This window comes from Tetrao urogallus (genome assembly GCF_951394365.1).
Source record: "Tetrao urogallus genome assembly, chromosome: 7".
Taxonomy (NCBI): Eukaryota; Metazoa; Chordata; class Aves; order Galliformes; family Phasianidae; genus Tetrao; species Tetrao urogallus.
Window position 1 is genome coordinate 42717997 of NC_136820.1, and position 20801 is coordinate 42738797.

Sequence of the window (20801 nt, forward strand, 5' to 3'; positions counted from 1 at the left end):
GAGTCACGGCCTAAAGCACTGATTGATCACCTGAGGAAAGGACTGAGTCAGCCGTGGGAGCACAGGTGAAGGCAGTTCATCTGTTTGTCCAAGCTCCACCTCTCCTTGACCCCACTGAAGAGCTGACTGTTACTAGTGAAGGTCTCTTTCTGGAGATTCCTCCTTTGTGGAGCCTTTCCTGCAAACCTAGATCTTTGGATACAGGTGAGTATTCTTTCCCTGTTTGTTTCTTTTCCTGTTTTCACCACAGTAATCTTTCCAGCTGTAACAACAACTGTAACATTTTGTTTTCTGCTTTTCTTTTTTTAGTAATGTAGTGTCTTTCATCTTTTTACTTTGCTGTTTGCCTCTACTTGGCTTCTTTTTCTGTCCTCTTTCACACTGCATTTCCTTTCTTATTATCACAGTCTGTCACTTAAAGTATTCTCATCTGTGGCTTAGATCGATGTTCCTCAAGCTTCTTTGCAGTGTGATCCCTTACCAACTCATATGCTTTCATGCAAGACCAGGAGTCCAAAGAGTAGGCTGTATTTCTGCAGTTTACATCTCAAGCTTTTCAATCTCCACTTCACAACCCCTTTTAAATGCTTTTGTGAGAAAAATATTTGAGAGTCATTGAGTTGAGCCAGCCTCAACTAAAGTTCTCAAGGGATGCGGCTTAAAGGCAGCCTTAACATTTGATGTTTTCTGTCTGTTTGGGAGCTGAGCAGATACCAGGCACATCTTTGTCATGGTCAGCATTGTTCCATCTGTCTCCTAGTACAGTTTCAAAATCATCTTGAGTGCTGAGATCTGACCATTTGTGCGGTTTGAAGTTTCCTGGTTCTGGCTGACGTGAGTTCTCCAAGGAAAATGCTGATTACTCAGTCTGTTCTCCCCCTGCTTTTTCTCACAGGTGACCATATGCTCATTTGTGCTTACACATAGTCTGCAGGTTGTGGGTGTAGTGTGGAAGACTTCTTAGATCTCATGCTGAAGATTCTCAGTTTTCAAAAGAGTACAGATACAGATATCTGTGCGTGTCTGTATATAGGATTTTTTTTCCAAAAAAGTCTTTGAAAAGTAGAAGGGTTTTCTTTTGTGAGTCGTGATTTGAACCTGGAGAAAAACAGTGTGAGTTTTAATCATGCCTTTCAGAAGAGCAGTAAGAGTATTGCTGTTTACCTCCTTGCTCTAACACAGATGTTTAGAAATAATATTCTCCTTTCTACCCTTAAAAATGGCCACTGTCTGGCCAAGGCATGCTTTGTCCAACTGTCCAAACATATTGTGTGTTGGATCACTTCGATGTGCTTGGTCATGGTTACCTGGGTTTTCCTCGTCTCATTATCTCTGAAGAATTTGTCCACGCTTGAAGAGGAGATTATTCTTAAACATGACATTTTCAGAATTCTCTATTTACCTCTTGGTGATTTTTATATATAGTAAATGAAGGTGACTGTACTAGTGCTCTAAAAAGAGAGACAGATTTTAATTCACTAAAATCTAAAATTGCAAATACAGTATCCAACTGAGAACCCAAATTTAGATGCTTAATTGAGTTAGCAGAGCTTGGCAAGGAAGAAGGGAGGGAATTGAGTTTGTGTTTTCAGGTAATTAGTATATAGTGATCTATTTTTAAAATATTCGTTTTAAGTGTACAGTGTCATTAGCAGGAATAAATAAATCACAGCTATGTCTTGGATTGGGGTATGATGTTCAAACCGTTAGTATAAATATATAGCGAGAAGAAGAGGTTGTGAAAAATAGGTTTTAAGAGTAAGAAGAAAATGAGAATTTCCTGTGAGAATGGAATTGGACGTCCAGCGTTTATCAGAAAGTATTCAAGGACTTGGATTCTTTTGGAAGTTTTTCTTCTACTTCTTGTTCAGCTGTATAATATGTGAAAGACAGAAGGGAAGTAAAGAGCCCTTCCCAAGGAGCTTCCCTTGGGCAATTCTGGTAACACTGCCCTCTTTGTAGTTGCTACAGTGAGAAGTTGCCTTTAGCAGAGAGGTTTTGGTGTTTTGAATTCACTTTTGTTTTTAAGAAATGTCACAACTCATCACATGCTGTATAAGAGCAGTATTTGGCCTGGTCCCCTGAATTTTTTTTGATATAACTTTTATTTAAATGCTATTAACTATTGAACAATTTTATTGTGAGATCTACTGTGAGATGTACTGAAGGACTGGAAATGAATTTTGTTTAATTCATCTTTTACATTTTTATTATTTAATTTGGCATGTCTTGCACAAACAGAAGCTAATGTGCATAAATTAAATACCTGTTTATCAACTACTCAAACCCTGTTCTTCTAAATGAAACATCCAAACCAAAACCAGTTGCAATTCCATTGAAATGAGAGTGTTTGGTATATTCTAGTTACCAAAATGTTACCAGGTATTCATGAAGTCTACACTTCAAGTCTTTCTATGGGCACAGTCATGGGAAAAGGAAAAAACAGTGGTTGAAAAGCCTGAATTCTGAATTTCCCTGCATAGTGGCTGTGTTAGGAGCATATTCTGTGACCCTGATTTCAGATGACAACCCCAGGAAATTCAGTGTTTCTGCCCTTTCTTTTTCCTATCCAAGAAATGGCAGTGATACTTGCCTCTCCTGCAGAAGTAATGTGAGCTCTTTCATACAGCTGGACAGACGGAGCTATAGAAATACAGAGATTGTAAGGGAACAGATTCTATTCCTTTTACGGTAATCATCTTCTTTTTGTTGAGCTTTATTTAAAGCAAAATAATTGCAGCAGTGAAACTTCATAGGCATAATTTAGATTTCAAGGAAGAGGGTAAGGAGGAAGAGACGGAGGTGGTTGTATTTTAAGACCTAGAAAGCACCATTAAGTAGCTGATAATCCTTGACAAGGGTTTCTTTGTAAATTTCCACCTTCTGCTGTATTTAGTGAGAGCTTAGTAGAGTAAATATAAACATTCTATTTTTTAATGTTTAATTTCCTAGTTGTGTTTCCTTTCAAAAGCACATCTGCCTCCACGATTCCCAATTTGGGTAGTATTTAGTGTCATGTATATTTTTTAAGATTCTTTCTAGAGCTGAAAACTTGCATCAATCTACACCGTGTTGTATCCAGACACTTCTTTGGGATTTCTTTGAGCACCTTTGGCAGCTGGGAGCTATAAGAAAAGGGATTAGCAAGTGTTTGTGTGACACACACTGATCCCAGCACCTGCTGATTGGATTGAAGTAATCCTTTTACAAGTTACAAAATTCTATTATCAGACCATTAAGAAAAGGGGAGACAGTAATATAAGCTACATCAAGGGTGTATTAATTTAGGTAAGCAGAACATAAGTTGCCATCTAATGTACTTGTGAATTACAGTCATTCTGACAAAAGTCGCTCAGTAGTCATTAGGTAGATAATGTCATACACTGATCATGCAAGGATGGTGTTCCTCTTCAAACTCAAGGGTAAATGTTTTGAAATGCTTTAGGTGGCATACCTGAAGCATGGTTGTGCTCTGTGTATATGCTTAGTAGTTTACAATAGTCTTTACATCTAAAAATGTAACTGAAACTAGGGAATGTCATCTTTTATTGTTAGCTGGCATCACCGTTGGAGGTTATTAATTTCCTGGTAATACGTCTCTGATTTGAATCAACCTAGCAAAATTATTCTCAACCAGACTGAGTAGTTGCTTTGTCAGAGAATTACCTTCCTTTTTTTTATTTTTCCTTCATTATCTACAGTATTATGTATATACTAGTAGTGTTTTGTGCCAAAATACTAGGAAAACTTCAGAGTGGCTTTTTCAACATTTAATTTTAAAGGCTTCAATACTATTCTTTTCACTGTTGTATTTAGATACTGAGAAATATAAGAAAAAATTAATCAAAACACATTACTGTAATAATGTGACTGCAACACCAAGGAGATAAAGTAATTTCTCAGTGCTTTTTATAAAGACTAAATACACACTCTCAGCCTTTTGTGTCTTGATATTTTTTTTCCATTTGTGGTTACTATAGACCATTCCCAGTGATAACACTGGGAGATCCAGGGTAGTATGGGACAAACAAGAAGAGACTAAGGACCTCAATAATGAAAAGACTGACAAAACAGCTGATAAAATCCTGGCTCCCATGACATCAGAGTGTTTCCATTGGCATAAGTAGATGCAGAATGTTCCTCGGGTTTGAAAGTATGTGAGAATTTATAGCCTGTTGTTAATTTATTGAGATTTATGTCAGATGCATGTTCTGTGAGGTAACAAAAATTAGTTGCCACAACATAAATTTGATTTTATTTCATTCATACATATATTGTGACTTAAGTAGCCCAATAATATCACAGTTTTCTACAAGTAACATTGGAAATTGGATTTGCCATGGATTTGGTCTTGAGAACATGAATAGGCTCTACATTTTTGCTGGTTGGTTGGATCATAACATCTGTGTTGTTTCAATGGAAGTGTAGCCAATGGAGAAAACTGGGATTTTCACAGTGCATTGGTTCATTTAAAGAACTAAGTTGGTTGAGATAGTGCATCCTGTCTTTAAGGTCTGCTTTGCTGAAGAGGAAAGGTAGGAAAGATATGGATGTGGTTTGGCTCTACTTCCATGCTTTCTTCTACATGGGTCACCACCAAGAGCATTCTCTATGGAAGCGCATGTGCTAGGCTTGCAGCCTCCAGGTTCTGTAAGAGCATTGCAGAAGCTCAGGAAAAAAAGGTAGCTGTGTTCAAGGGAGATCCCAAAGTAACTTCAGTACTAGTATGAAACTCTTAAGAGATATAAGAGATGCTTATAAAATGTGAAGAAATACTCGTGTGGTCTGAATATGGTTCTTTCAAGATTCTAACAGTGATGTGTCTGGGGCTTTTGTTTGAGCTGTACGAGACAAGTGTGGGTGCCAGAGAGGGAAGAATAATGCAATCATAATTTTAAGAAGGAGGAATGGGGAGAAGAGGAGAAGAGAAATGCTTGTTTTCTTCGCTATTATGTGAGTCTAGACTCCAGTTCTTGAAAATAATTGAACACATATTAAAAAAAGAAATTGCTGATTATCTAGGGAGAGATTTTTTTCACGGGCACAATAGGGAGATAAGTGTGAGGGTCTATTTCAGCTGATGGGGAAGACTGGAGTCTTTCCTTTGTTTGCTAATCTCCTCCATCCTTTCCATTGAATAAGAGCACAATGAGTAAGAAAGTGCATAATTTTATACAGAGTAAATCTTGCCTGGACAAACTTGATTGCTTTTTATTTAACTAAAATTACAAAACCAAGTGAAATGAAGTGAAAACAACAGATGTAATATATCTACATTTTAATAAAGCCTTGAAACTGTCTCATGAATAGTTAATTGAAAAATTAATGTCAGTTTTTTTAAGAAGACAATCATGTGGACTGAAATGTGGCTAAAGGATGATGCAGAAAGAGTAATGATTAAATGCTGTATGGTAGTGTCTGGCAGTGTACAGGAGTTGGTGGTGCTTACAGTTACATTTATCTTTTTAGACAGTAATCTGGAAGTGGACGGCAGTGACTTAATGACTTTCACAAGTGGTATCACACTGCAAGGAGCTGCACAGAAGTGACGACAGAGCAGTGATCCAGAAGCTTGGAAAGCTTAGACCTGAAAACACATAAAACATATAAGGAAAGCCATGAGAGGAGAGGTGTATATTTTACATAGATATGTTAGTTCATGGACCAGCACAGTAAGGACACCGATATACACACAAGAGGAAGTTTTATAGAAGAATAATATTTTTCATGAGTAGAATAGAGCTGAAATACATGGGTTGGTGACAATGAGTAGTAAATTAAGTCTGTAATAGGAAAGCCGTAGTATTGGAATCCCTGTGACAAAACCATCTCAGATGAGGAGCTCTCTTCCTTGTTGGAAATACTTGAGTATTTCCACAAGAAGAGTGTATAGTCCAGAAATATTTGTGTTTTAAGGAATAGTAATGAACTGCGGCTTGGACTTCCCCTTTAGATACAGACATCTATATGCAGCTTGCAACATTTCATTGTGAAGTAGGGAGAACAAGGCATTATTTGTAAGCCTGGAGGTGGATAATCAGAGCTCTCAAACTTTTGTAGCACGGTGAGTGGTATGAGTGGAAAGGAGAAAGTTACTCTGAACCCACTAGTGATAAAATATTGAGCCAGAAAAAGGAAGGAGAGAAACGTGTGCTATGTTGAAAGTAAATTGAATTTAAACAGAAAAGTATAATACACTTTTTTTTATACTGAATACATGCAGTGACTGAAATATGCACTGAGGAAGGCAGAGGGTCTGAGTAGAATGACAAAAATGCTGGGAATGCCTACAGGAAAGAATTGAAGCTAAAAAGAAAAAAAAAAAAAAAATCCTTTGCATATGCCAATCAGTGAGAATAATAAAATGAATGGTTTCTAGTATATGGGTTTTTTCTTTTTTAGTGGTTAGTACACACTTGCAGTTACTCTGTAATAGCTGAGTCTGATTCACTCTTATCCAAAACCCTCCTGAGGAGCCAGAGAAGCTCTATGACACTGCCTGGCCCCTGTCACCTTCCCTACCTCACCAGCTCCATGCAGTGATGCAGGACGAGCCAGGACTGTGGAAGGGTTTGAGGGTTTGATTCATCCAGAGGCTGTAGTGTGTGCAGTGCCATTCTAGGGCACTGAGGGGAGGAAGGATGGAGAGGTTGGCAGTTTGGTGAGAATGTCTGTGGTGGAGGAACTGATTCCCTTTGGGAGTTATGTGCCCCAAGAGCATACTCTTGCTCTTATCTGATTTGGGCTGCTCACTTTTTGATAGTGTCCAGAGTATGCAGAAGAGGGACCAGCGGCTGAATATGAGACTTATCCCAGAGCAACTGGAGTTGATGATGTAGAAATGTTTCTCTTTGGAGAAATGGTGCATTATGAACCTGGCAGCAGTGCTGTGCTCACCCATGTTCCTCTTCCCTGAAGTAGCCAGGCACAGAGCAACAGCAGCTGAGGTGCTGTTATATCTGGTTCTTACTTTGATTTCCTCTCTGTGCATTTGGAAGCAGCAGCTGCAGTCTGAGAGCAGTGGTTCTCATGCTGTTAGGTGAAGGGTGTGGGTTGCAGTGGTCACCGTTCACAAGGATTGAGATAATGTCCTATCCACTTCTTCAGCTGACATCTGAGATTGAATTAGAGCTGTCAAGTCTGTCAATTTCAGAGTTGCCTGTCTTTTCATTAAAGGAGACATCCTTAGCCAGGAGAAGAGTGCCTAATCAAGTACCATTTTGGAGTATGTTGTCAAAAATAATTGCTTTTTGTAATAGCTGAACGTCAGCTAATAAAATAGGTGTTTTTAAAATGAATAGCTTGTCAGATGCAAGCCACAGTATCTGTAAAGAAGGTATTTGGAGATTGACCAATAAAAAAAATTAAGTACGATGTTGGTTAACCTTAATTTAGCAGCAGCGAATGTATTGGATGCTACTTCCAGAGTAAAGAGAAAAGTGAAGGAAAAGAAAGTGCTTTAACGCCATCACATAGCATCAACCAAGCACTCAGGAAATGTTACCAAATCCAAGCCAGGCTGTTGGACTCTTTGTGCCTGTGTTCAGGCATGTGAGTCTGTCTTGGCATTTGCCCCTGGCATAGGATCTCCTGGCCGGAGATTCACTGTCCCTGAGATGTTTTTTTTTTTCATCCTCTGGCTGAAAGCCAATCTTTTCCCTTATGACTGGTACATATCACACAATAGTGATAGCTGTTTCTGCACATCCCCCTTTCTGTGTACATTGATGACAGAGGGGTGATGTTCCATCCTTGTTATCCTCAGGTTTGGTGGCAAGAGTATCTAATCTGTGCACAGAAGAGAGTGCAGACTGGGCTTCCACTTGCTGTTGAGGCCTTGTGGAAGGAGAATTAAGACAATGTAAACTAAGGTATGTCAGATGAGGTGGCTGAGAAGACTACTTAATTAAAAAAGTAGCATGTACTTAGGGCTGCAGGACATGTTTTGATGTGGGCATCTTAGTGAGACCAGAGCTTTGCCTTTTGTAGAAGGCTCTGGAGAAGCAGTGCAGTAGCAGTGGTGACAACCTCTATTTATTTTGTCTGCTGCCGTGGACAGGGAAAATTATGTGTGTGTTTGACGTGTTGGTAATGAATTTCTTTTGTACCAGGCAAACGCTGTAGAACATCTCATGAAAACATCCTAATTAAGGAGTGGATCTGAGTAGACATACAATCTCTAAAATATCAGAAGTTCCACTCAATTTAATGTACATCAGCAGCTCCCATGAGAACATTTCAAAATCACTAAGCTTCTGTTTAGCAAAATGGGGATGAGAGTAGGGGCTCTGAAGGACTGTAAATGAAAGATTGCCTAACTCTGAGGGAATTGTCTGACTTCTGAATGTTTTAAAGCAGGCTTGTTTTTCAGCCACTGTTTAAACGTGTGCATAAAGCAGATGTTCCTACTGAGCAGAGCCTTCCACAGGTCTGCTCATGTAGTCCCAATGCCTTTTCAAGATCTGGCAGAAGTGCCCTGTGAATCTCATCTGCGTGATGCAGGTACTGAGATTACGTGGAAAATGATTGTGGTGTAAGTGAAAGTTTCAGTGTTTTCACTTGTGCATTCATTTTTTTTACGCTCAGAATTCCTTGAGAAAGGAAGTTAAATGTAGAAAATATTCCTTTTAGAGGAGAGATAAGTTGTTTAAAAATTCATATCCACTGAAAGCAATCAAAATATCTTAGCTATGTCATGTTCAACAATTTAAAGCTTATTTTTAGCTTTCTTCATGAAACTTAATCTTTGAGGTCATCAAATAGACGAGTCGGAGCCAGCAGGAACCTGCATGCTCTGTGCAGCCCCCCAAGGGAATTGGGCATTCATCAACCCTTTCCTTCATGGATCCCATGATATTTTGGAAAAGTTCATTGTTGACAGACCCGTGTATCTGCACAAAGTGTTCCTGAAGTTTGAGTTGATGGACATGTCAAAGTGAAACTGTTTACAGAACTGGAGCTCAGAATGGGGAGGATCTGGCAGTTGCCCCATGTCTGCCTGAGCTCTGCCTGCTGTGTTCAGAACTGCTCTCCTCAAGCAGGAGCCCTGCCTCAATGATGCTGTCAGATGTCACTGTTTTTTTTCCCCCCTTTGCCTCACTACAATTCTTATGCACCAACTGTTCTCTGCACGGGAAAGACTATTTTTTTCTGGTGTGTGCAGTGTCCAGGCCAGGATTTACTGGACAAAAAGAGTAGGACCTCCCCCTTTCCTCACCAGCAGCAGCCATTTGGCAAGGACAATTAGCCATAATTAACAGTGATAACTAGTGTCAGGACAAATGGAAACGGCTTTAAGTTGCTCTGGGGGAGTTTCAGTTTGGGTATCAGGAAAAATTTCTTTTCAGAAAGAGTGATGAGGTATTGCAGCAGGCTGTCCAGGGAGGCTGTGAGGTCACCATCCCTGGAGGTGTTCAGGAGCCATGGAAATGTGACAGTGGGGGATGTGGTCAGTGGGCATGGTGAGGATGGCTTGGTGTTTGAACTAGCTGATTTTAGAGGTCTTTTCTAACCTTCATGATTCTATGATGAATTCAAGCAAAGTGCCGGGGGATGAGTGATTCCCTCCCAGCAGCCTGGGTTGTGCCTGTTCTCATTGACCTACTCCCCTCATGGAGCTGCTCATTGCCCCCAGCCCCTCATCCTGCAGCCAAAGGCCCCATCCCCTGCCATTTTTTCCCCGCTATTTTTACAAGGAAGCAATCACACAGTGGGTGTTTTGATTTGTATCTAGGCCACCACTGTTTTCTGCCTCCTTTAGAAGCCTTTCTTCTAGCACAGTATGCTTCCTTACAGGAACATTTAGCCAGTCTTTCTGGAAACATCACTTCTTGAATTGCTTTTTGGTAACAAGCATGATTTATAAATCTCATGGAAAGACGGACACATGCAACAAACCTTGCACGGAGACATAGCTGCGTGTCAGAAGCAGTTTTGTAGGTGAAATTGTTCCCATGTCCAATTCAGTGAGGAGTGCGGTGAGCGACAGCTTTAGCAGTGCTCAGTTTGTCAGAAGATGAACTTGGAGCTTTTTGCACCTTCTGCTGAAGCTGCTGAGAGGACGGGACTGCCCTTCATTAAAGCATGTCTGAAGACTCCTTGGTACAGCAGAGGTGCCACGTGGTGGGGAAATTAAGCAATTAATTTTTTTATATATATATTTCCGGGGGGATTTTTTTTATAAGAATGTTTCCTAAACAAGTGTAGATGGGACTGCAGCAGGGCATGGTCCAGCAGGAGCCCCTTGGGTTATACCAACCAACCTTTTAAGGGTATTGAGGAGTTTAATTTACAGATATGAGCTGGGTGTACTGTGTGGTTATTCTGTTGCTCTGGAAAGTAATTTGGAAGGGTAAGTAGACCTGCAGTACCAGATTCTTTATTTCATTGCTGCAGAGAGGGGAAGAGATTCTTCCTAAACATTCCTGCGGTCTCCCCCTCATCTATTCGGAACAAGTTTTAGGACCCTGGGGTGAAGGAGCAGGTTCTTATTTAAATTTCGGAAAACCTCTGGATGCGAATTCCCAACCCAGTGCTGTACAGAACGTCTTGTCTTGTGAGAGCTTCAAAGACTTAAGATCTGCCCTAATATACTCTGGTGGGCTGTCATTCCTGGGATACCAATTAAATTTTCTTTGAAGGTGATTCCCCTAAACACAGTTGCTTTTACTGAAGAGCAGGTACAAGGCATAGTACAGTACATAAAACAGTATATATTAACACCATCTTCTCAGTGCAAGGCTCACTCTGCACCTGGACTGGCACAGTATGAACTCCTTGTCTTTGCACTTAAGTCTGGCAATTTTTAAATTCTCAGGAACTGTATTGATGATTTGAGTTTGCCTGTGTGCTTGAACATTAGTTTTAAAAGCCGTCTGTTTGACTACAGATGTTGTTGTAGCAACTTGTTTTTATTGATGGGTACTCATTACTCTTCTGTTGTCCAGTGAAGTAGACAGTTGTGCTTACATTTTCTAGGCACTGAAGAAGTTTCTTGCTCACTAAGTTCCACATCTGGAGATTTCAGGCCTTTCTTCTCAGTTAGTGCTGGTACATATTAATGATCTGATTTTTATATAGCACAAATGAGGTTGAAGTAAAGTCACATCAATAAATGAGTTAGCAGTCAGACTGAGTGTGTTGTGTCCCAGAGCTCAGGATTTCTACTCTTTTCTATTTCTTTCTACTTCTACTTTTCACTCCTGACCATTCTCCCCTTGCTTTAGGATAAAGGCAGTTTCTGAGCTCTCAATGGAAACAAGTTCTGAGCAAGTACTTATTTGGAGAAGCTCTGTCTTTCTGTTCTGCTTTCCATCCCGAGATGCATCCTTTTAGCTTTGAGACCAGATAAGCCAATGCTTAATACAGTATTCTTTTAATTCCAGTCCTACATGGAAGATCACCTGAAAAACAAGAATCGTCTGGAGAAAGAGTGGGAAGCTCTTTGTGCTTATCAGGCTGAACCCAATGCCACCACTGTTGCACAGAAAGAGGAAAACACCCAGAAGAATCGCTCCCGGGCTGTAGTACCATGTATGTATACTTTAATTTCCATGGCTACTTCTTAAATTCTTGATACTTTTCTCAGTATCCTTTGCACAGTGCTTGGAGAGTTTACAGATGCCAGGCAAACAAAATGCAGAGTAGTGTATGTGTACACTAGAGAAGTGTAGCTATGAATATGGCTGGATCCATGTCCTGTTGTCATTTCAGAATGTGTTTGTCTTCTCGTAAGTTGCATATATGTTACAAAAATGCACAGTTATGTCACCGATTGCTGCTGCTGCAGCTGTGCTGTCTCATGAAATTCAATAGCCAGAGTGCTTTTCAATGTTGGAGTATACTTTCTGTGCAAGACTGGCATCTGTAGCCATTCAGCAGAAAAGTTTGGCTTGTTTGGACAAGTTGGTATCGTGTCCATCCAACAGTAATACCAGCAGTCTATAATCAGAGCTGGATGATCTGTTTATCAGATACTCAGCTGTACTGAATGAGCCCCTCTAGGCTTCAGTGGATAAGCTTGCAAACTGGCTTCTTTCTCTGCTAGGATTAGGATGAAAAGAAGGAAAATAAAAAGGGAGCCAGTTTATATTCCTAGAATGTACTTTTTCTGTAAGCAGCCATTTTTTTTGAGTTTGAAATAAAAAGAAAACATTTTTCTTATGTAAATGTATTTCTCATAGTTTACATCGGTAATCTGCAGCCACGTGTTTTTTTAAGCAACCAATGAAACAAAACTGAAGCTGAGAATATATGCAGAGTCCACAGCAACAAAAATGCTCTCAGTCAGTGTGCCCACAATCCAGCTGGGTAGCTTGGCAAACATATACAGCTACTTTAATTTTTAAAGTGCTCTGAAAATATTAATTTTCCCTATGAGAGCCTTAAGTACTATTTTTCCTTTAGAAGTGGGAAAATGACAGGTAAGACATTAAGTAAATGTCAGAGCCAGATTTGGAGTGAAGATTTTTTGGAGCTACTTGGTAATTTCCCTGAGCCCATCAGTGCCCACGTGCTTGTTTCAGTGGGATTTGGCTCTCCTCTTAATTTAGAGATTCTTTCTGCATTACTGTGCTGCTTAGGAGAGGAGCACTGTAATTCTGCAATACACATTCTTACGAATAAATACCATGCTGGTCAAAAGTCTGCTAGGACAGTAGCAATACTTGATTGACTTCATGTGTTTGGGGATCATGTCTGTAGAAAAATACTTTTTTTAAAAAAAAAAAAAAAAGTAAGGATGGAAGTTAAAGGAGTGTAATACCTCTGTGCTCTTTTCCATCCCCCTGCCCCAAAATAGCATTTATAGACATAATCTGAAGTGAAAACTGCTCCATAATATGTATTGGTCAGTGTTGAACTTTATGCTTAAAGCATTCTTGTTAATGTGGACTTCCAGTTGGGCTGTGTTAAGCTGCTCTGAGCCTCCGTTCATGAATGAAACCAGATTGTTCCTCAGTCCTGCCTTGGAGGCAGCATGGAAGCTGTAGGTGTTGCCAGAAATTGATGCTGGTTGTTGAGCTGATGCAGTGAGTGTGTCTGCATAATACAGCAAGCAATGAAATAGGAACCTTCAGGCCATTCTGGCAGTGAGTCCAGAAGCAATATAGCTGTAGCAGCACTAAAGAGCAGGGAGTTTTAGCTTAGGTGTCATGCCACACTAGACAGCTGAGCTATTTTCAGAGGTGAGTTGGCAGTCTTTCTCTTTTCATCATATCCTACTGCTTGGATGAATCAGCCTGTAGTGATCAGCCAGGGGTGTACAACTTCCTGCCTCTTGCTTCTTGCATAGTGTGTTCTGTGCCTGTGCTATCCATGTACACCAGCACAGTGGTTACAGTTCATCTGATGCTTTAATTAGAAGCATTTTGGCACACTTAAAACTCTTTTGACTTTAGCAAGAGTAAATAGCAATCTATTGCCTTTGTTACAATATGGAAACTTCTGTTCTGGCTAGGGGTGTGCTTGGAACTTTCCTCTTTGAGTTGTACTAAACTTCCTGCTCTCCCTTCCCAAAGCTGTGTGTGCTGGTAAACAGCTGTTATGTTGGGTCCTTAGAACTACTTCAGTGGATGAAAAGTGTGGCATTTTGATAAGGTATTGGTTACTGTAAACTCTAAAATTAGGGGTGAGGAAAAAAAGGTCTCTTTTTTATGTTGTTTTTTTATGTTAAGTTTTTTGCATAGGTTTCTTTTTTTATGTTGTTGATAGGCTTTTGATATGCTACTACGTTGTTATGCTGCATTCAGTGTATTCTCAACCCTGCCCTTTTCATATTTATAATCACCTTGACAAGATAAAACAGGATTGCCAATTCATATAAAAGATTTCATCTTAAGAAGGATTCAAAGAAGCTTTCATACTGTATTGTATTTGCTTCCAGTTTTCCTTTCTTAACCAGTCTTAAAATATGAGGATACTATTTTTTTTACTGGTTACACACTGGTGCCATTTTATAGATGCCACAGTTATATCATAACTTACTCTTTTACCTATCTTCTCTATACACAAGATAGTGTCAGAATCACCTTGACACTGCATTTAGTTAATTAACTACTTGTTCAAAAAATTCTGATAAGTGAAGTAATTTAGACCTAGGTTAGTAAATAACATCCTTTTATCCAACCAAGAAGCACTGCAGTAGCTTTGAGTGATGGAATACATAGATAAGTTTATCTTTTAAAAAAAAAAAAAAAAAACATATATATATATATATATATTTGGCAAATGCTCTGGGATAAATGAACTTGATTTCATTTCAGATCTCAGAAGTGTTCCACGTTGTATAGATAACCTATGGACAAAAGAACTGATCGGTAGATTCAGGTTCTTCACAGTCTTCAGACTGCTTTGCTTTTGCTTCTCAGTACTTCATGTTCTTACCCCAGTGCAGTTCTGCACAGTGTTTTTATACATTCATGTGTGGGCAGGGAAATAACAGTCTAAATCTATAAGAAAGAAAATGACATTCTGGGCAGAATGTGCCATCTTGATTGCTGGGAGATGCGCCCTACTGTGCAAAGCCTGAATTCATACAGCCCAAAGCTTCCCATATTCATTGTTTCCAGCATTTCTTGTTGGTTCTATTCCTTCAAAAGTGTCTGACTAAAAGGACACAGAAGACAAAAAGCATTAGGTAAGTTATAAGTTTTACAGCCAGGCTTTCAATCCTCATCTGGAAAGTAACAGAGGTAACAGATCTTCATTAAGTCACAGGGCCACTGTGAGACATGCGGAAGATTGTGAGATGGTGTAGTACTGCAGTATTGGTGATTGTTGAAATAATTCGGGGTTTTTGGGGCCCAGTTCGACTGCTTAAATATAGGAATTCAGTGCCATTTGAGATACCTAAATTATTCGAGGCCACCACGTATTGCTCGAAGGAATAACACAGGCTCTGTGGGAGACAGGTGCACTGCTAATGGCCTGAGTCTCCATATAGTACAAACTCATATCTGCTGTATATTTTATCCTTTGTCCTCCATCCTCTGCACTTATACTTTGTATGTATGTAAAACACAACTTGTATTGTATTTCTCCTCAGCTGTATGTTGGTAGTAGCCTTCTTGTTTAGGAATCCTCTCTGCTATACACTTCCATCTATGCGTTTTGTTTTTCTTTCAGCTGTGGTTTGGCTGGAGTGATAACAAATGCAAAACAGTGCAGCATTTGTCTGCAGCTATTGTAGACATCTGAAATGATGGCTAGTTGTAGCTTGCCCAGATTGCAATAGCAAGTAGCAGTATTTCTTTCTCATTCTTTCTTCTCTCCTATTTTTTCATTCATCTTTCCTGCTTGCTTCTTAGATTGAGCTAATATTTCTTACGTTCCTCTCCTCCTTCTTTCTGTTGTGCATTTCTTTTCTTTTTGCATTTCCTGCTTCTCTTGCTCCTCCTTTGCCTCTAACATAGCAAATGTTTAGTTTACAAAAAAAAAAAGTGCTTGTACATTCAGCATTTTCCCTGTTGCTTATTGTTGCTTGTTGATCATGTTGACATTGCTCATTTTAAAGTGTGTCCGTTGCATTTTTTCCTTTTCTGCTCGTTTCGGAGGCACTATTATGCTAGTTCCTAGAAGCTTTGAAGTGATAACAGGCAGAGGCAAGCACAATCTGTTCATTGTCAGTATGAATGCTTGATGCTGCAACTGAAGCACACGTGGGTGAAAACTCTTGATATATACAAAAGAGATGTGTCCAACTCTTTTGCACCCTTTTTTCTGGCAGCAAGTATGGAGTCTCACCACTACGTAAGTATTATCTTGTCTCACCTTCCAGGGCAGCAGGATAGTGATAAGGTACACTAAAGCAGAGAGTAGAGATGAAATACTGTGTTTAAAATAAAAAATTCTAAAAGTACAGATCTGAATCTCAACTTTTTATTGGAGAGCCATGCTGACATCTATTTGCTAACTACTGATGAATCAGTCTTCACTGTCTCCCACATTCATTACTTGAAAAATCCTTACATATTTTCTTTGGTGATTAGTTTAAATGGTTTTGCTGTCCAAGGCATGTGCTTTCTTTTCAGTGCTTACTTGGCCTAAGATATGTGAGGGATCACATTCAGTGCACTTAACCTGTGCAAGTCCTATAGTTTCCGAGCTGTCCTCAGGCACTCTGTGGCAATGCTCACTGTAAAGCTTCCTGTAAAAAAAAAAAAAAAAAAAAAAAAAAAAAAAAAAAAAAATCTTGGCTAGTCCCAAGATCTCAGGTGTAACAAGATCATTTTTGTTTCATATTTTTGATATAGCGGTGCTAAAGTAAGTGTGGAAGCAAACAATATACGTGAGCGAGCTCTCTTTCTCGTCTTCCTGATCCTCGTGCTATGTTGAAGGCTCATTTTGTGTGAATAGTCAAGAATGGATCTTCATTTGTCTGACATGCCTTGCACGTATCTAATCTTATTCCAGGAGAAGATCTGTGTGTTAAACTTTGGTGACAATCTAGTGACTGTAAGCAAGTCTTCATTAAAGTCATACAAAGCAGAGGCTTCCTGGGAGGGCAGCTCCACAACTTCTCTCTGCAATGCACTATGCAGGGTAGCTTTGCTGAGGAGTGTGAACTATAAAGGTTATGTATCAGATGAAAGTTGTTTGAGATTCATATGTAAAGATTTAGACATCTTTGCCGTAAGTTATCTGCATGTGGTCTAGTCTTCCTTCTCTGGCTGATGGAAAGAAACGGGTGCTTTTTGAGTGTAACTTGTCTTGCCTCTTTGAGACAGCTGATTCAGGATGAGATGATTCATGACCCAGAAACATTTTTTTCTTAAAAAGTCTAGATGACTGGAACAGTTGCAGACATCTGTGTTGTCACTTTCTAAATACAGACAAATAAACGCCATCCATTATGTAAATTCTGAAATTCTAAATGAAGAGATCGAGTGTTTTGGATGTACCTGCTGTAAACATAATTGAGCTACAGCCATTAAAAATACAAATTAAAAATGGTGAAAGAATTGTGACAATAGACAACCCCATGAATCGGTCTCCTGTGTCCAGAGCTGCTGTTTTCTCTACCAGTGATGCCTGAGCTGGCTCCGTGGCCAACAGTGCAGGAACATCTGTGTGTGCTCCACTCATACATTCAGTTGTAGATGTGCTGTGTTTTGTCTCTCCTAGGAGCATCGCCAAGTCATATTGTCTCCTCACATCTCTGGCATAGCACCACGCAGCAGTGATGTTTGATCAGGACAGATTAACTTTCTGTCCAGCTCCAAATTGTGCTTTGGTGTTCCTGCTGTTCATTTTAAAGAGAAGCCAGATGGACCAAGTCCATCAGCTTGCTTCTCCCATGACCCTGCAAAAACACAGGAGTGTTTTCTGTAGTACTGTCTTTTTTCCTAGTGACTTTCCTAGTTTAAATCTTAAACTGCCTGAGCAGCACCATATTGTGGTGCTCACATATTGATACTCAGCCCCTGAGATATCTCAGCTTCGTTCCTGAGCCAAGCTGTGACTGTGTGGTTGTATCAAACTTACGCTGCATTAGGAGTCAGAAGAAAGTATCCTGTCTGCTGCTTACCCTGTTGAAGTGCCTGTCTTGAAGTGCATGTTAATCTGACTTTGAATTTCAGTTTACTTCTCTATACAAGTATCCTATCCATTGTAACTTTCATCTCTTTGTTTGCCTTTGCAGATGATCACTCCAGGATATGTCTGAAAGCTGAAAATAGCCACGACAATTCAGACTACATCAATGCTAGCCCAATTGTAAGTACAACAGTTTATGAGAAATAATCCAAGTAATCTTTCCTTGTATTTCCGTGCTGTTAAAATACGCTAACTTGGAGTATCTCACTGCCTCACAATGCTGATGTCTCAGCGTCCTTTGAAACTGAAGACAAAGAAATCTCCTGCAAGTGCATTCAATTCTCTTGTGGATTTCGTTTCAGAACAACAGAGACACTAGGTAGTTGTTCTTCTGTCTCACAACAATGTCAGTTTTCTTTACTTGGTATTTGCAGTGATGATAAATATCAGTGATATGCCTTTTGCTTAGCTGTCCTTCTGTGAGGATACTGAGGTTAGTTGACAGACTATAAGAAAGAAGGAGATAGACTCTTGAGCACGGTCTGCTCTGGTAGGAAAAGGGGAAATGGTTTCAAACTAAAGGTGGGGTAGTGGATATAATAAAAAGGTTTTTTACAATAGGGTTGCGAAGCATGGGCACAGGTTGTTCTGAGATGTGGATGCTCCCCCCATCTCTGGAGACATTCCAGGTCAGGCTGGACAGGACTCTGAGTGCCTGATGGAGCAGTAGTGTCCCTGCTCATTGCAGGGAGGTTGAACTTGATGATCTTTAAAGGTCACTTCTAACTCATACAATTCTGTGAACTATGATTCATTCACTTTAAGCTTGTCTTACTGGCTAATGTCATAAGAGGAATGGTTTATGCAGGTGTGGACCACCAACCTTTCCAAGCTTATGAATTTCTGGAGCAAGAAGTGACATTTCCTTTTCTCTTACTTCATCTGTTGCATTCCTAGTAGTGCATAGCTGTGTTTCTTTAGCCCTCCTGGTTCTTTGGAGAGCTTGCTGTTTTGAAAGGAGTAACAAGTTCCCTTACCTCTTTATGTTCATTCAAACTGCAAATTAGGTCTGCCCAGCTGTTGCCTCTGGATACCTCAGCATGGCCCAGCTGCCTTTTCTTGTCCTACTTATGCTGAGTATGGATCCTTGCTTGTCTGTGAAAGGTGATAGGGAGAAAAGCTCTCTATTTTTAGACACAAAGCAGGTTTGATGGAGCCAATAGTGTTGCCCTATCCTAGCTTCTCAGTGAAAGCATCAGGATGCCTTTTGAAGGGGAAGAAAGGAGCTGTGTCTTTGACCTCTATGGAAACTACTGTGATGCATGTCACTTTGCATGTGGTTTTTATGCACATTACTGGAGAAAATTATTAGAGTGAAACTCTATGATAAAGAATTTAGGATGGAGTGGGCTGCGTGTGCATTTACTGTCTCATTTTCCTGGGGAGTATCACTCCCCCAGTTAAATCAATTCATGTGGGCAAAGCAACTGACAGTTTGCTACAGCATGAGATTAGAGGCTGCTTTCTTCCAAGATTGTTGACAATACTTTCTCCTCCCTTCCTTCCTCCCCTCCCCCCCCCCCCCCCAAGAAAGAAAAAAAAAAAAAAAATAAATCAAAACTTTTTTCTGAGCTTCATACTCTTTACTTGGATTGGAGTTCAAAAGCCTCATTTCATTGCATATATACAAATGTTTTATTCAAAGAGTTAAAATACAAAGAATGCAGCAGACATTTTCAGGAAACTTTTGTCTTTGACTGAAGATAGAGAAGAGCACATGCAGTCTTCAGGGATTTCCAGCTGCCATTTCAGAGGACAAGGGTAAGATGTGCATGGATTGAAGCTGTTTTGAGGCATCTTTAAACATTTCTAGACCAAGCTTTAACTGGCCTCGGGATCAGATCATCTGAGTAACTTTGAGCTCCAGGAAATTTGTATCCCACTTACAAAATCATACACAGAGGCTCAACTCCAGGACTTCAGTGCTCTTTTTCTCTGTTTTTAGAGCACATTGGGTGAATTCTGTTTGCTCAGGCTTTTATGTCATAGCGGGATCTGAGAGATTTAGAAGCAAGTGTTAACGGGGACTGAGATACTGTTTTCCTTTAAGGGCTTGGTGTTAATTTCTACTGTTTCAAGAAATGGAACTACAACATTGTTAGATATGGTTCTAAGCCAGGTTCAGAGCTGCCAGTAGCACAGATGCTGTATTTTTACTGAACAAGTGAGTATGGACTTATGCAAGTTGCCCAGAAGTCTATGTGGGCACAGTCTAACTGGTTTTGGCACACAGATTTGCTTGGTTGATGGGTAAAATCTGGAATGCATTTATATGACTGTTTCAATTTTATTTCTGGATTATAGAATAGATATTCCCTTAATTACACTGATGAGACAAGTGTTAGATCAAGTACTGTTGGGAATGGAGAAGCTAAGATATTCCACTGACATAAATAGCAAGATATTTATGTTGACTGGATGCACCATGTTACTGCAGGGAGAGGGTCTCCACTGGCACAGCATTTAAGTCTTCTGGTTTTACAGGGGGTTCTAGTCTGGTCTCTCCAGCATTCAAGGATATTTTCTACTGTAAGATTAGGAGATGTTTTATGAAGCTTTCCCAGACTCAAGAGTTTGGGTCTAGTAAGAAAAGTCACACAAACTGAATTTCTTCAGGTTGTCTCCCTGTCTCTTTGTGTGCTCAGATGTATGTAAGTACATGACTGTTTGGGTTTGGACAAGCACCTGTGGTCTTTCATAGCCGTAGAAAACTCCCAACAGAAACTATTAAGCTCCACTTCTTTGTGGTAGGGATCCTACAGTGTGAGAAGGAGTGCCACAGCCTACATTCACGTAGACAACCTGTTAAACCAAGGAAAGAGATGCTCCAAATAGTTTTGCGAGTTTGTTTAGCTAACTCAGTAGTTGTGCTGTTTTGAAAGCAGTAGTTCAGATGTGTTTCCTGAAGGTCGGTGGGAGGAAGACACTAGTTTGCAAGCCCGTATTTTAGAAAGATTCCCTGCAAACTGCCTCATTTCCAGAGAATGAGATATCTTCAGGTTAGAGTAAATTTTTTGTTAATCTGGAATTGTTTTTGTACGGAGAGGTAGAATTTAGGAGTAATGGAGACTTTCAGTGCTGTTCACCACCTTGGAAGCCTGCCAAAATATTCTGTCAGCCCCTTGGTTCTGCAGTATTTTCTGCACTGTTCACACTGCACAGGTCACACACACTACTACTGTTTGTTGGAGATGTTTTCTGTTTGTGGA

At 39.9% G+C, this 20801-nt stretch overlaps 1 protein-coding gene across 1 annotated transcript in view; it reads left to right on the forward strand.

The window, feature by feature from the left end:
- PTPRN2 (protein tyrosine phosphatase receptor type N2) overlaps nt 1-20801 on the forward strand; it is a gene marked incomplete at both ends in the record, with an annotated part of 620206 nt that overhangs the window by 553077 nt on the left and 46328 nt on the right. The window contains 2 exons of the mRNA XM_079538424.1: nt 11385-11532; nt 17639-17712. Of these exons, the coding sequence (XP_079394550.1) occupies nt 11385-11532; nt 17639-17712 (222 nt within the window). The remainder of the gene's footprint in view (nt 1-11384; nt 11533-17638; nt 17713-20801) is intronic.